Here is a 13,997-nt window from a genome sequence, read left to right on the forward strand (position 1 = left end):
CATGCATTAGTAAAGGTCACCTCAAAGTTCACAACAAATCACATAAGAAAATACGCATCATCTGCGAGTTATGCCACAAAAATGTGTACAACTTACCTAATTTGTTGCGTCACCTGCAAACTTCACATAGAATTGATAAGCCAGGGAAAGCTCAGAAATATTATGAGACAAAAAGAATGGAAAGCCGCGAAGGGCAGCGTTCATTGTTGTTCCAATGCAATATTTGTATGAGGAAATTTAAGTCTAAACATTCTCATGATACACATTTGATGCTTCATCAAGATCAAAAACCTTTCCAATGCAGTATGTGCAATTACAAAACAGTCCGCCAACGATATTTGGACCAGCATTTTCAAAGACATCGTCAAGTGTACATTTGTTCTTATTGCAGTGAGAAACATTTAAGTATCCAACTTCTCACTGAGCATCTTCAATCCCACATGACTGTTGATAATGAACAAGATCAATGCTTCACTGACAGTATAAACTGTAGTATCTATTTGGCTGAAGTATTGGATCCAGAGCTTGAATCTGCTCATCTCAGCCGTGTAACATCAGGCGATCTTGATGCAACTTCAGTTGATTTCTTACAGGATACATCCACTATGACATCTGACAATATCAATGGTAGCTTGAAATATGGCGGTGATGTCGTCACAGAAGAAGAGCTGAAACAGATTTTTGGAGTTGATCAATGTATGCTGATGTATAAGAAACTGAATAAATTCACCCTAGATGCAATACAAAAGCTTTATGGAGAGCTTGAGTGCAAGGTGTGTGGTAAACTTTTTATGTATAAGGCATACTTGGATAATCATGCCAGGATTCATCAGGAAGAAAAAGAATTCAAATGTTTACATGAGAATTGTGATTATTCATCACATAGTCGAGAGAACTTGAAAATACACAAAGAATGCACACATAGTGGCAGACAGTACAACTGTACTGAATGTGGTTTCCAGACAACAAGCAGTGTATATCTACAAAGTCATATGCGCAAAACATGTTATACCTGATGCCTTCAAATGCACACAATGTGATGCCAGGTTCGGAGGAACAGGATATCAAAATCATATTGTCGATAACCATCCTGGCATGCTGCAAGAGGAGATCGAACAAATAATTGGGAGAAGAACGCACATTTATCGCAAGCAAGGAAAGGAGTGGTTTCAGTGCAAGAATTGTGCTCAGAAATTCCATAAAATTGCAGAACTTCGCCAGCATGTATGGATACATGAAGGTGTTGCACCTTATAAATGTGAAATATGTGGGCATGGTTCCAGAAACATGAGTAATCTCAAGTCACATATGATGCGACATTCTGACACAAAGACACACCTATGTGATGAGTGTGGGAAGGCATTCAAGACCAAAAACTCATTGAAAATACACAACTTGTCACAACATGCTAACATTGGTCAAAACGACACTTCCAAAATGCTCCTTATGTGCAATCTATGTGATTTTACATGCGTTCAAAAATCACAACTGAAGAAGCACTGGGATATGCATGGAAAAATAAGACCATATAGGTGTGGTATTTGTATCCAGTATTTTTGCAACACTAAAAGTGGTTTGAGAAGTCATTACAGCAAGCAACACCCAGAAGTTGAATTTGATGAAACTTTGTTGCAAGATATGCAGGTACCTGAGGACACTGATAATGGATCACTTGAAACTATCACACAGTATAAATGTACACAGTGTGAAACTGTTTGTTCATCATATCACATTCTGGAAGATCACCTCCTCAAACAACATAATGTTGAGATAGCGGGGACAAGCAGTGAGGAGACGGCAGCAGGTGCTCTGATCCAAGCAGCAGCAATGGCAGAGAGTAGCAGTGAACAAGTTGTGACAGGTGACTCGGATTTACACATTAAACTACCCAGTAATAGTGCAGTACAACTTCTACAACAGATCATTAATATGCAAGGTAGGTGGTTAGTCACGATACACGTTCAATTAGGGATTCAATCATGTTTCACCGTTGTTCATCACCGATTAACAACGATGTGTTCGCGTCGTCTGCATGGTTTACTTTGCGAGGGCAGCTTTACCTGCCTGAGCTGCACTGGACGCGAGTTGTTAATCGGTGATGAACAACGGTTTAGCTGCACTGGATGCGAGTTGATAATCGGTGATGAACAATGGTGAAACATGATTGAATCCCTTTCAACAACGAAAACAAGCTAAATGTTGTCTAATTCTCATGATTCTTCCATTCGAAATATCCGTTTGTTATTGCCACTCAACCTTAAGATCTGTGATTTCTATATTGATAGCCTATCAGCAATAAAAGAATGAAGCGGTAATGTTTAGCTGTTACTTTTTAAATAGTATTAAGAAAGTGTTTACGCATAAGCGGAAAAGTGTGGATTCATCACAGATTAACAACGCTTGGCTCCTGTACAAAGGAATAGGAAGAGTTGTTCTAATGGAACCCTCTCAATTCTCAATGAGGCTTACGTATCATTGCTCAAGCTACAAATTGGGATTTCTCAAGACAGCAGCATCCGTGTGTGATATACATTTGTACACATGATCATAAGCATTGCAACTGTATCCCGATATGGCGCCAAGTGACTACGCCCTACAGATACACTACTTTTGATTGCACATGTATCACAGGCAGACGTTACTGTCTTGAGGAAGCCAAATGGACTATAGTCTGATAATAATGATTTATGTCTGCTTCAAGATTATGCCAAAATTGGAACAAATTTGTATTTTATTGGGTGAAGTTTTAATGCCCCTCAGCATGGGCTTCCTTGGGTGGAGGATTTCAGAATAAAACATGAAGTTTTGTCTTATAAAGCATGACTTGTATCCATGAAGTGGATCTCAACGTGCTGTTGTGAAGTGTAATTTAATGCAGCTTTTAAACACAATGTGATGAACCAAATAACACTGGGCAGGAATATGGAAAGAGGTCATATTTTTGTCATTATCATTTTTCTATTTGCAAGGCCTAGGACATTTATCAAGTGGGAGTGAGAGTCAAGTCCAGATTCAGCTACCAATCCCAAATTCTATGAGTGAAGCTACTTCAGCAGGTGTGGAGAACTCTACAGTACCTGTGTATGCCATCAACGAAGACCAGGCTATGATTCATGCTGTAACAGAAGGAACAACTAGTCAGTCTGGAGTGTCTGAAGGACAAGAGCAAGGTAGGGCTACCGTACACAATGGTTTGCTAAAAAAAGCGCAGTGATTTATAGTCAGTCTGGAGTATCTGAAGGACAAGAGCAAGGTAGGGCTACCTTACACAATGGTGTGCTAAAAAAAGCACAGTGATTTATAGTCAGTCTGGAGTATCTGAAGGACAAGAGCAAGGTAGGGCTACCTTACACAATGGTGTGCTAAAAAAAGCACAGTGATTTATAGTCAGTCTGGAGTATCTGAAGGACAAGAGCAAGGTAGGGCTACCTTACACAATGGTTTGCTAAAAAAAGGCGAGTGATTTATAGTCAGTCTGGAATGTCTGAAGGACAAGAGCAAGGTAGGGCTACCTTACACAATGGTTTGCTAAAAAAAAAAAGCACAGTGATTTATGGTCAGTCTGGAGTATCTGAAGGACAAGAGCAAGGTAGGGCTACCTTACACAATGGTTTGCTAAAAAAAGGCACAGTGATTTATAGTCAGTCTGGAGTATCTGAAGGACAAGAGCAAGGTAGGGCTACCTTACACAATGGTTTGCTAAAAAAAGGCGCAGTGATTTATGGTCAGTCTGGAGTATCTGAAGGACAAGAGCAAGGTAGGGCTACCTTACACAATGGTTTGCTAAAAAAAGGCGCAGTGATTTATAGTCAGTCTGGAGTGTCTGAAGGACAAGAGCAAGGTAGGGCTACCTTACACAATGGTTTGCTAAAACAAAGCACAGTGATTTATAGTCAGTCTGGAGTGTCTGAAGGACAAGAGCACGGTAGGGCTACCTTACACAATGGTTTGCTAAAAAAAAGGCACAGTGATTTATAGTCAGTCAGGAGTGTCTGAAGGACAAGAGCAAGGTAGGGCTACCTTACACAATGGTTTGCTAAAAAAAAGCACAGTGATTTATAGTCAGTCTGGAGTATCTGAAGGACAAGAGCAAGGTAGGGCTACCTTACACAATGGTTTGCTAAAAAAAGGCGCAGTGATTTATAGTCAGTCAGGAGTGTCTGAAGGACAAGCGCGCAGTAGGGCTACCTTACACAATGGTTTGCTAAAAAAAAAAGCACAGTGATTTATAGTCAGTCTGGAGTATCTGAAGGACAAGAGCAAGGTAGGGCTACCTTACACAATGGTTTGCTAAAAAAAGGCGCAGTGATTTATAGTCAGTCAGGAGTGTCTGAAGGACAAGAGCACGGTAGGGCTACCTTACACAATGGTTTGCTAAAAAAAAAAAAGCACAGTGATTTATAGTCAGTCTGGAGTATCTGAAGGACAAGAGCAAGGTAGGGCTACCTTACACAATGGTTTGCTAAAAAAAAGGCGCAGTGATTTATAGTCAGTCAGGAGTGTTTGAAGGACAAGAGCACGGTAGGGCTACCTTACACAATGGTTTGCTACAAGAGCAAGGTAGGGCTATATTGCACAATGTTTGGTTAAAAAAAAGCACAGTGATTTATAGTCAGTCTGGAGTGTCTGAAGGACAAGAGCAAGGTAGGGCTACCTTACACAATGGTTTGCTAAAAAAAAACACGGTGATTTATGGTCAGTCTGGAGTATCTGAAGGACAAGAGCAAGGTAGGGCTACCTTACACAATGGTTTGCTAAAAAAAAAAGCGCAGTGATTTATAGTCAGTCAGGAGTGTCTGAAGGACAAGAGCAAGGTAGGGCTACCTTACACAATGGTTTGCTAAAACAAAGCACAGTGATTTATAGTCAGTCTGGAATGTCTGAAGGACAAGAGCAAGGTAGGGCTACCTTACACAATGGTTTGCTAAAACAAAGCACAGTGATTTATAGTCAGTCTGGAATGTCTGAAGGACAAGAGCAAGGTAGGGCTACCTTACACAATGGTTTGCTAAAACAAAGCACAGTGATTTATAGTCAGTCTGGAGTATCTGAAGGACAAGAGCAAGGTAGGGCTACCTTACACAATGGTTTGCTAAAACAAAGCACAGTGATTTATAGTCAGTCTGGAATGTCTGAAGGACAAGAGCAAGGTAGGGCTACCTTACACAATGGTTTGCTAAAACAAAGCACAGTGATTTATAGTCAGTCTGGAATGTCTGAAGGACAAGAGCAAGGTAGGGCTACCTTACACAATGGTTTGCTAAAAAAAAGCACAGTGATTTATAGTCAGTCTGGAGTATCTGAAGGACAAGAGCAAGGTAGGGCTACCTTACACAATGGTTTGCTAAAACAAAGCACAGTGATTTATAGTCAGTCTGGAATGTCTGAAGGACAAGAGCAAGGTAGGGCTACCTTACACAATGGTTTGCTAAAACAAAGCACAGTGATTTATAGTCAGTCTGGAGTGTCTGAAGGACAAGAGCAAGGTAGGGCTACCTTACACAATGGTTTGCTAAAAAAAAGCGCAGTGATTTATAGTCAGTCTGGAATGTCTGTAGGGCTACCTTACACAATGGTTTGCTAAAACAAAGCACAGTGATTTATAGTCAGTCTGGAGTATCTGAAGAGCAAGGTAGGGCTACCTTACACAATGGTTTGCTAAAAAAAGCACAGTGATTTATAGTCAGTCTGGAGTGTCTGAAGGACAAGAGCAAGGTAGGGCTACCTTACACAATGGTGTGCTAAAAAAAAGCACAGTGATTTATAGTCAGTCTGGAGTGTCTGAAGGACAAGAGCAAGGTAGGGCTACCTTACACAATGGTTTGCTAAAAAAAAAGGCGCAGTGATTTATAGTCAGTCTGGAGTGTCTGAAGGACAAGAGCAAGGTAGGGCTACCTTACACAATGGTTTGCTAAAAAAAGCACAGTGATTTATAGTCAGTCTGGAGTGTCTGAAGGACAAGAGCAAGGTAGGGCTACCTTACACAATGGTTTGCTAAAAAAAGGCGCAGTGATTTATAGTCAGTCTGGAGTGTCTGAAGGACAAGAGCAAGGTAGGGCTACCTTGCACAATCGTTTGCTAAAAAAAAGCACGGTGATTTATAGTCAGTCTGGAGTATCTGAAGGACAAGAGCAAGGTAGGGCTACCTTACACAATGGTTTGCTAAAAAAAAAAAAGCGCAGTGATTTATAGTCAGTCTGGAGTGTCTGAAGGACAAGAGCAAGGTAGGGCTACCTTACACAATGGTTTGCTAAAACAAAGCACAGTGATTTATAGTCAGTCTGGAATGTCTGAAGGACAAGAGCAAGGTAGGGCTACCTTACACAATGGTTTGCTAAAAAAAGCACAGTGATTTATAGTCAGTCTGGAGTGTCTGAAGGACAAGAGCAAGGTAGGGCTACCTTACACAATGGTTTGCTAAAACAAAGCACAGTGATTTATAGTCAGTCTAGAGTATCTGAAGAGCAAGGTAGGGCTACCTTACACAATGGTTTGCTAAAAAAAGCACAGTGATTTATAGTCAGTCTGGAGTGTCTGAAGGACAAGAGCACGGTAGGGCTACCTTACACAATGGTGTGCTAAAAAAAGCACAGTGATTTATAGTCAGTCTGGAGTGTCTGAAGGACAAGAGCACGGTAGGGCTACCTTACACAATGGTTTGCTAAAAAAAGCACAGTGATTTATAGTCAGTCTGGAGTGTCTGAAGGACAAGAGCAAGGTAGGGCTACCTTACACAATGGTTTGCTAAAACAAAGCACAGTGATTTATAGTCAGTCTAGAGTATCTGAAGAGCAAGGTAGGGCTACCTTACACAATGGTTTGCTAAAAAAAAGCACAGTGATTTATAGTCAGTCTGGAGTGTCTGAAGGTCAAGAGCAAGGTAGGGCTACCTTACACAATGGTTTGCTAAAAAAAAAAAGGCGAGTGATTTTTATAGTGTGCTACGCTGGCACAACACCTAGACGTTAATCCACAAGCCTCAGCACACTTTACAGGTTGTTGCTGACCACTACGGGCTCCACATCATTCCATAAACCATTAAACAACAATTCAGGGACTTTGCTACTTCAAGAGCGCACACCCTAGACATTCCAACAAATAACCATCGCAACCAGGATCAGCTCCCCGAGTTTCGTACGGGTTACAACGAGACAAATTAGCAGTAAGTTCCTTGTCTAGCTTGTCAAGCTAACTCAATTTTCCCACGAGCGCATTTAGGCACCGCCAGGTTCAAACCCGCAACCTCTCGCACCATAGTCGAATGCCTTATCGATTGAGCTAACTTGACTGCTAAGGGTGGGTAGGTATGGATAATAGACAGGCTTCTATGATGGCAATCTGTTACAGCATTATGTTTTAACAAGTTTGCTCTCAGACATACAAAGTTGTTAAGTTTTCTTCACTTCTTCAGGACTTTGCAATGGCATAAAAACTGTAATAAAAGATGTATCATTCAACCTGCAGCACCTGAGCTTGGGACATTGAATCCTTGTCAGATGTGAGTCACAACAGATAGTGGTATATGAGTGTGTGACTAGAGGGGCTGATTAGAGGTAGAGGGGCAATTAATGCATAATGACTTGTAAAGCGCAATGATCTTAATGTAATTGCGCTAAATAAATATGTGGGGTTGTTTTCTGTTTTTGCTTCTATTTTTTAACCTTAATTTTGTGAAGTATTTGCAAAGCTCTGGGACATACCAAAGGTCACAAAGTTGTTTGTCTTTATTTCTACCATGCATCATAGAAGGCTCATCAATAATGCAAGTACAGTTCCGTGTTGAAGATGGAGAGGTTGGACAGCAGATTTTATCACTCAAGGAGGCAGTGATGGGCAAACTTATGTTGAGGTCCCACCAGAGATGCAACAAGCTGAGTAAGTGACCATAATGACCGCAAGGATGTTTTGAGATAATCAGTGATGGCAAATGATGCAGAAATAACCAAGTTGCAACCCTATTACTTTGTACACATCATGCATTCAGTAGCATTGCCAGCATGGGGCAGAGTGCCCCTGACAAAAAATAAAAGAGAAAATTAGTGCCCCTCGGACAAAAAATGAAAGAGAAAATTGGGAAGGGAAAAGAAAAAGAGCAAGGAGCCCATTTTCCACCAAAATTCAGCCCGCTCATGGGCCAAAATAGTATAAAATACCAAATTTAGGGGGGAAAATAATGTAAATGCAATTTTTTTTATGCGCTTACTTACGCATGCACATTTTCCCAATTAAGCCTTTGTGGAATCTCAAAGACTTGACATTTACAATCTCTTTAATAAAAACCAGGTATATCTAATACCAGGTTAATTTTGCCCCCCTGATCAAGAAAGCTGGCTACATGCATGCATGCCTGCCATGAGTTTTCACTTTCCGTCAATATGGTTAAAGTTTACAATAGCAAGCTCCATTGTCTGTGTGCACTCGCCATGATTGAACATGTTGAATAAGGTTATTGTCATGTGCACAAATTAATTGTGATTATTGCTAAACTTTCCTAACCAATCATAAGCTTCCCATAGTTTCAGATACAAGGGTCATTCAAAAGTTCTACCTCCATCATCATATCTCTGTTATCTTGGGTGCCAGCCAATTGAAAATACCCATGATTATACTCTTAAATCTAGGCTACAAAATAAAAGTTATTTGATGAAGATATGTTGGTTAAAGCGAATACAGATTTGGTACATCGGAAACGGTTAAAAACTGAAGCCAAAAGTTTAGTACGCATCATATTGTAGCTTTGGATAATGTCCATAAAAATATTTTCAAGTTGTGGTTGTCCAACTGCTTACTCAGGATGAATATTTTCGCCATATTTGAGCTCCCTAATATGCATTGAGACTTCAAAACTAAATGAAACATGTTTTATATGAGATGAAACATGGAAGGGTTCAACAGACACACAAATGTTAGTGAAATTTAGCAGATTTTGACTAAACTATGTTGAAGGGTAATTCATATTTATGTCTTATTTTAAGCAATGGATGCATCTTAACATGGAAATGAGATGAACAGTTTGTTAATAACCTTGAATATAATAACGAAATACAAAGACTTATTTGGTTTTAACTTATGAACCAATTAATATGACTTGAACCAACAAGTGCTGACCCGATCAAAGTCAACAACCTATTAAAAAGGGTCAATACGAGGCTAATCTAAACAAAATTCACGATACTCAGTAAAACTGTACTATCTGCAAGCATTAGATATTGATTTAATTATCTTAACAAAAATTAAGCAATTTAATCATTTTCAGAAATAAGTCTAATGATTTCCAGTATTTTCCACATAAATGTTGGTGACCTTTTTAATCAAAATTAGTCTTTCTTTTCAGACCGTTCCCGATGTACCAAATCGGTATTCACTTAAACCAACACTTCTTTTAAGATGTGTTAAAACAACCAAATTTCACAAATCACATTTTAATCAAATAACTTTTATTTTGTAGCCAAGATTTAAGAGCATAAGCATGGGTAATTTTAATATCCTGGCACGTAAGATAACAGAGATGTGAATGTGATGATGGAGGTAGAACTTTTTGAATGACCCTCGTATATACCAACTTTAGACCAATCACAGGACTGGTGTGATTCAGATCACCGATATTAATAATATTCTGACTTGCTATTTCCTTGTTCAAACCACATTCAAATAGATATGAGTTATTTAGTTGGAAAAACTTCCTTAGTAGAGAAATTAAAAGGAAAACGAAAGGATGCCATGATAGATGGCTACAGGATATGTGTATCAAAGTTGACAATGCACACCAGGCAGCAAAGTCCAAGGAAGTGTATTCAACAATTAAGAAGATCACAAAGAAGTCAAGATCATCAGCAGAGTACCAAAGCAAATCAACATTAAAATAGATGAGAAACAACTTGTCCAGGTTAAAAAGTTCACCTACCTGGGAGGAACAATCAGCCAACACGGATCCTGCACAGATGACATATAACTCCGAATAGGGAAAGAAATAGGGGCCGCTCAGAAACTTCAAAACATAGGGAATTCCAAGGACATCCAAACACATACCAAGACAGAGCTATACAAAGTCCTTGTCCTTTCAATATTGCTTTACGGAGCCGAGACCTGGACACTGAAGAAAGTCGATGAGGACAGAATCCTCGTCGTTGAGATGATGTGTTTAAGGAAGATATTGGGTGTCACAAGACTGGACAAAATCCGCAACACAGCAATCAGGAAACGCCTAGGTATAGAGCAATCTGTTGTCGATGGGGTAACTCAAAAAAGACTCTGCAAAGAATGACACCATCACGTTAGCCCAAACTACTGATTGATGCTCACATCCAAGGGGACAGACCCAGAGGTAGACCACCTAAACAATGGCTAGATTGCATTAAGGCTGACTGCACCAAATTAAACCTGAAGTCTGTGGTGGTGGCTGGGCACCAATCCATAAACAGACAGAAATGGAGGACCATTGTGAAACCCCATGTTGGAGTGAACAGCATAGGTCAAGGTAGGTCATTTAGTTGGAAAACAGGATAAAATTGACCATTACTTTGAAACATAGTATCATCTGTTATGGCAAACTGTGGTCATCTAGCAATTTATCTTTTACTTGCCAACTATGTTTAGCACAAGTTTTCTGGAATAATTAATCCGGATTCTGGAATTATATAATTTTTATTTACATTTCCAGAATTGGATGATACAATAACATGTCAGAATATTATTAATTAGTCTGCTCTGCCATTGGTCTGTGATTGGTCTAAAGTTGATATATCACAAAAGAGTTTCTTTTTGGGGAAGGGGGTGATACCCCAGAGCATATTTCCTGATATCTCACATTCCCAAAATAATTAACAAGCAAGTACTTAGCTTGACATGCTCAATTTGTTTGCACTTTAATCATGATGTCACATTATTATTTATTCATTTTTGGCCCCCACATCCACCAGGCCTGGAAAAATGTGGAAAGTGGGAAGCTCCTGCCCGGAAATTTGGAAGTTTGAGGAAATTAATGTACTTAAGTAAAGAAATACATCAGAATTTTGAGGGAAATTTGGCTTTTGAAGGATATTTTGATCATCTTCCAGAGAAATTGTCATTTTTCCAGCCCTGACATCCACTCTGCAGCTTTAATGCAGTAACCGATCAACTTTAGTGAATAGATGCGGTGCCCTGATGTGCTGTATAGATTTGTGTCATGCTATTTGCATATTTATGAATATTAATGAGCTTATTTGTATATTTTTCCTACATTTGTCATTAATCCATTCTGCAGTTTAGTACAAAGACCAATCAACTTCATTATTATGTCTTCAGAATCTTGCATCCTATACTTTGTACATAACCTGTCTGTCTGATAAATCTGTGTATCGGCTGTCCGATAAATTTGTGTATCGGTCTGTAACCTCTTTATAGAGTGCATAGTTCATATACTTTATATACTAAAGTCACAATGTATGTCTTTTTTGGTGTGATTTTTTTGCCATACTATGACCAAAAATAACATTTTTTACCAAAAATCACATTTTCACCAAAAACCATTTTTTACCAAAATCACATTTTTACCAAAATCACATTTTGAGCAGATATCACAATTTTAAGCAGTCATGTTTTGACCAAAAATGTTTTCTACTGAAACTCTTTTTTAAACTAAAATTGTGTTTTTAACCAAAAAGATTCTGAAGACATAATAATGATAAAATTGACGGATTCTTTCAGATGATACCTGAATTTATCGATCTCGCTAGAGTTTTCAAATATCACGCTCGACTTTGTCTCGCATGATATTTGAAAACTCTAGCTCGACCGATAAATTCAGGTATCATGCTCAATCCGTCCAATTTTATATCAGTATCGGTGTCTGATAAATTTGTGTATCGGTCTGTAACCTCTTCATAGTTCATATACTTTATATGCAAAAGTCACCATGTATGTCTCTTCCGGTTTGATTTTTTTTGCCATTTTGACCAAAATCATTTTTTGACCAAAAATCATATTTTTGACCATAAATCACATTTTTGACCAAAAATCATATTTTTGAGCAGAAATCACATTTTTAATTTTAACAAAAATCACATTTTCTCATTTTCTACTAAAACTCGCTTTTTTTGCTCAAAATCATGTTTTTGACCAAAAAAGATTCTGAAGATATAATAATGATAAAATTGATGGATATTTTTAGATGATACCTGAATTTATCGATCTCGCTAGAGTATATTTGAAAACTCGAGCTCGACCGATAAATTCAGGTATCATGCTCAATCCGTCCAATTTTATATCAAACTTGGTATGGGGATTGGATATGTTAGCCTGAAGTGCTCTACAGTTGCAGTTTTATGTAATGTTATTTGCATTATATTAATGAGCTTATTTGTATATTTTGCCTATATTTCATTAATCCACTCTGCACTTATTTACACACCTTTGTGTGGGGGCCACCGCATAATTCTAGTTTTGAGGTAGTTGCAGTGCTATTATTTTAAAGACTTAACCTGATATCGGATTGGCCCGTTACATGCGTCCGGTAAAATATCGGATTGGCAGAAATTAGTTAATGCTTACCGATAATACAGTGAAAAAAGCAACCACAACAGTGAGATTTTTAATGCAGAAATTAGTCTTTTTACATATGAGAGTCTACTCCATCCTCGCAGGTTGCCCCTTTGATAGATATTCATCATTAGCTGAAGGAAAACATCATTGTAATGTAAATGAACATGATCACCGCAATTAATATGCATAAAATTGGATTGGATACCGGCTGAGGACAAAAGTCATCTGGGCTTATTTTATGATTTAGATTCCATTTATTGCTCAAGTTATTTATATATCTAATAATTTTTCAAACAATATGCCAATCTTCTGTGTACAAATAAAACATTGTATGTGGTATTGTGGTACATATGATTTTTCAACTTTCTCTCACAAGGAAAAATACTAATGTTGACTTGAGAATATTAGCAACAGATGTACCCCTAGGCTGATATGGCAGGCCTAGATTTCGACGAGAATCACAGAATCGATTCTCGTAAGATTCTTGCCAGAGAATCAACTTCTCTCATTGTATCATACAGTAAGTGCAGTGACTATGATGGATTTTGATTCTCGCAAACCAAGACGAAATTTAGGCCCTGTATGGGCCATTTTGGGATACAGGGGAAAGCTTACATGTATCCTAGGTTACCCTTCTCCTATCATCTCTTTTGCTTTGCATTATTTTTTTTTTTTTTTTTCAGATTTCCATATCATCAGGAGATGAAGCCAACCTAAATACAATACAGCACCAGCAGCAGACCCAAGATGACACTACACAGGTTGCAATGCAGCAGGATTCCACTGATATCACAAATGTTGAAATACCGTCATAAGTCTGTTCTGTTGAAAATAGCTATATCATTGTCATTGATATGTAAAGCTTTTGACGGACAATTGACCAAGAGTTGCAGGTACAACTCGCACAGACTAGCCATACTTGGGTTCACATTGAGCATGCTGTCAAATGGCCCTAGTACGCAATTTGTATACACTCTCTCTGTGGGATTAGGTTAAAGCCATATTATAACATTTGCTAAGGAGGACGCCCTCACTGATTTTTAAAATTCATTTTTTACACGATTATATTGTACTTTATTAAACCAATATACCCTGCAAAAATCAAGACTCTAGGTGCTGTAGTTTTGTCAAAATCCAAGATTTTGAATAAAACGATGGAACCGGCGTTTTATTATTACGATGGAATTATTAGTCGAACGCATACACGATGATCATAACACACAGTACGTACACGGCGTGCGGGACGGTGATCTACACAACAAAAGGTCATACCATAACATGACCGAAGGAGTGGTACGTATTAGCGACATGTGGCCTGGTAGTAAATTAAAATTTACTTTGCTCTCCGTAGATGTTCGGCTCAAAAATAATAAAAGGGGATATATCTGACAGTAAAAACTAACATTTTATGGCAAAGAAATGCTAATCTATTTTGTATGAAAATGTTATAATATGGCTTTAATTAGCATGCAAGA

General features: G+C 38.5%; 1 protein-coding gene across 3 annotated transcripts in view; it reads left to right on the plus strand.

Moving 5' to 3' along the window:
- Positions 1-1,094: 1,094 nt before the first annotated feature.
- Positions 1,095-13,997, plus strand: part of LOC140146341 (uncharacterized) — a 19,722-nt gene continuing 6,819 nt past the window's right edge. The window contains exons 1-3 of one of the 3 annotated variants that reach the window (XM_072168163.1): positions 1,095-1,936; positions 2,970-3,170; positions 7,747-7,930. In XM_072168163.1, coding sequence (XP_072024264.1) covers positions 1,096-1,936; positions 2,970-3,170; positions 7,747-7,883 — 1,179 coding nt within the window. In that variant the 5' untranslated portion in view covers position 1,095 and the 3' untranslated portion in view covers positions 7,884-7,930. Of the gene's footprint in view, positions 1,937-2,969; positions 3,171-7,746; positions 7,931-13,997 lie in introns of those variants that run through there. The other 2 variants (XM_072168172.1, XM_072168153.1) reach the window with 2 other exon arrangements.

The sequence above is a fragment of the Amphiura filiformis genome, chromosome 1, assembly GCF_039555335.1.
Source record: "Amphiura filiformis chromosome 1, Afil_fr2py, whole genome shotgun sequence".
Taxonomy (NCBI): Eukaryota; Metazoa; Echinodermata; class Ophiuroidea; order Amphilepidida; family Amphiuridae; genus Amphiura; species Amphiura filiformis.